General features: G+C 33.8%; 1 protein-coding gene across 1 annotated transcript; it reads left to right on the top strand.

Moving 5' to 3' along the window:
• The first annotated feature begins 536 nt into the window (after positions 1–536).
• LOC115875737 lies at positions 537–1,715 on the top strand. Its single transcript, XM_030891249.1, has one exon. It carries the CDS (start codon positions 537–539, stop codon positions 1,713–1,715), a length of 1,179 nt encoding a protein of 392 aa, XP_030747109.1.
• The last annotated feature ends 295 nt before the right edge of the window (positions 1,716–2,010 follow it).

Here is a 2,010-nt window from a genome sequence, read left to right as displayed (position 1 = left end):
AAGTCTTCAAGTTTCTAATTACTATTAAGTAGCATCAATGTTACAAATCCAATTTGATATGGTAAAACCAAATGACTAAAAGTTAAGTTAAAGTCCGTTGAGGTTTTTTAAAATTACAGATAAAAGATCTATTTTTTTAAAAGGATTAAAGTAGGAAACTAGTTTGTGTTTTATATATTTTAATAAAAAAAAATATACTAACCGAAATTTTAAAATTAATTTAAAATTTGAAAAATGGTACCTATTTGAAAATATTGGAACTGAAGTAATATCAAATTCTTAAAAAAAAATAAGTAAATAGGAATTAGAAATTATTTATATGTAATAATAAAGTAAAATCAAATCAAAAAAACTTGTAACAATTTAATACACTTTGATTAAAAACACATCATTGTAAATTAAACATCATTGTTTAATTAATTAAACATCAATTAAACATCAACCAAACCAAACCAAACATAATTCAAGCATACGCCCCTACAGCAGATAAATCTGACGAAGACATTGAGGAATTCTACAACAAAATCAATAACATCATGCAATCTCTAAAATCAAGGGACATAACACTAGTATTAGGAGACTTCAATGCCAAGATTGGCAGGGGGAGATTTAATAATTGTGTGGGAGAATATGGACTTGGTAGGAGAAACGAAAGAGGCGACAGACTGCTGCAATTTTGCCAAGAGAACGATTTTATTATATCGAACACGTTCTTCAAACTTCCAAACCGTCGTTTGTACACCTGGAAATCTCCGCAAGACGACAAACAAAATATAGTCAGGAACCAAATTGATTACATCCTGATAAACCACAGATATAAAAATGTAATCAAATCAGTAAAAACCTACCCAGGGGCAGATGTCTCATCGGACCATAATCCCTTAGTAGCCCGGTTTTTAATAGCACTTAAAAAACAACGAGTAATACCAACAGCAAATCGTATAGACGTATCGGGTCTAAAAATCCAAGAAACAAGGCAAAGGCTACAAAATAATATCAACGATAACCTCAGAACCCTCAAAAACAATCAAATAACAACGGAAGAAGACACGGACAAACAATGGGAAGATTTAAAAAATGCATTAATTGAGCCGAGCAAGATTATTCTGACAAAACAGAAAATAGGGGAAAAACAGGAATGGATCACTCCAGAAATTTTGAAATTGATGAACGAACGACGTGGTGTAAAAGACAACAACGACGCATATAAGAATATTCAGAAAGAAATCCGATCAAAAATAAGAGAAGCAAAAGAGGTGTTCTACAAAAGAAAATGCGACGAAATAGAAGCCCTTCAAGAAAAGCATGACAGCTTCAATGTCCACAAGAAAGTAAAAGAACTGGCAGGATTACAGAAAAAAAGACAACCGTCAATACTCACTGACCAGAATGGCAAAATCATTATGGAAATGGAAGAAAAACTAAGAACGTGGAAGAATTACATAATAGAATTGTTCGATGATGAGAGAGATATAAACAGACTAGTAACAGAACAAGAAAACAGCGGACCGGAAATAACTAAAGAAGAGGTCATCCATGCTATAAAAATCACAAAAGATGGAAAAGCCGCAGGGCATGATGAGTTACCCTCTGAAATTCTCAAGTTGATAGAAGAGGAAAACATACACAGATCTGTTCAACACCATATACAGAACAGGTATTATACCCAGGGAATGGTTGCTATCAGCGTTCGTCACTATCCCGAAAAAACGTAATGCAAGGCAATGCACAGACTTTCGAACAATCCGTCAATGAGTCATACGCTAAAAATACTTCTGAAGGTGATACATCACAGGATTTACAAAACATTAGAACAGGATATCAGCGAGACTCAATTCGGTTTCCGAGATGGCTTAGGCACAAGAGAAGCACTATTTGCTTTGAACGTTCTCGCCCAACGATGTATGGATATGAATCAGGATTATATATGTTTCATTGATTACAACAAAGCCTTCGATAGGGTCCGACAAGAACAACTTATCCAGCTTCTGAAAGAAAAGAACTTAGACA

This window comes from Sitophilus oryzae, unplaced genomic scaffold (genome assembly GCF_002938485.1).
Source record: "Sitophilus oryzae breed Bouriz unplaced genomic scaffold, Soryzae_2.0 scaffold_1395_pilon_pilon, whole genome shotgun sequence".
Taxonomy (NCBI): domain Eukaryota; kingdom Metazoa; phylum Arthropoda; class Insecta; order Coleoptera; family Curculionidae; genus Sitophilus; species Sitophilus oryzae.
This window is presented reverse-complemented; position numbering and strand designations above follow the sequence as displayed.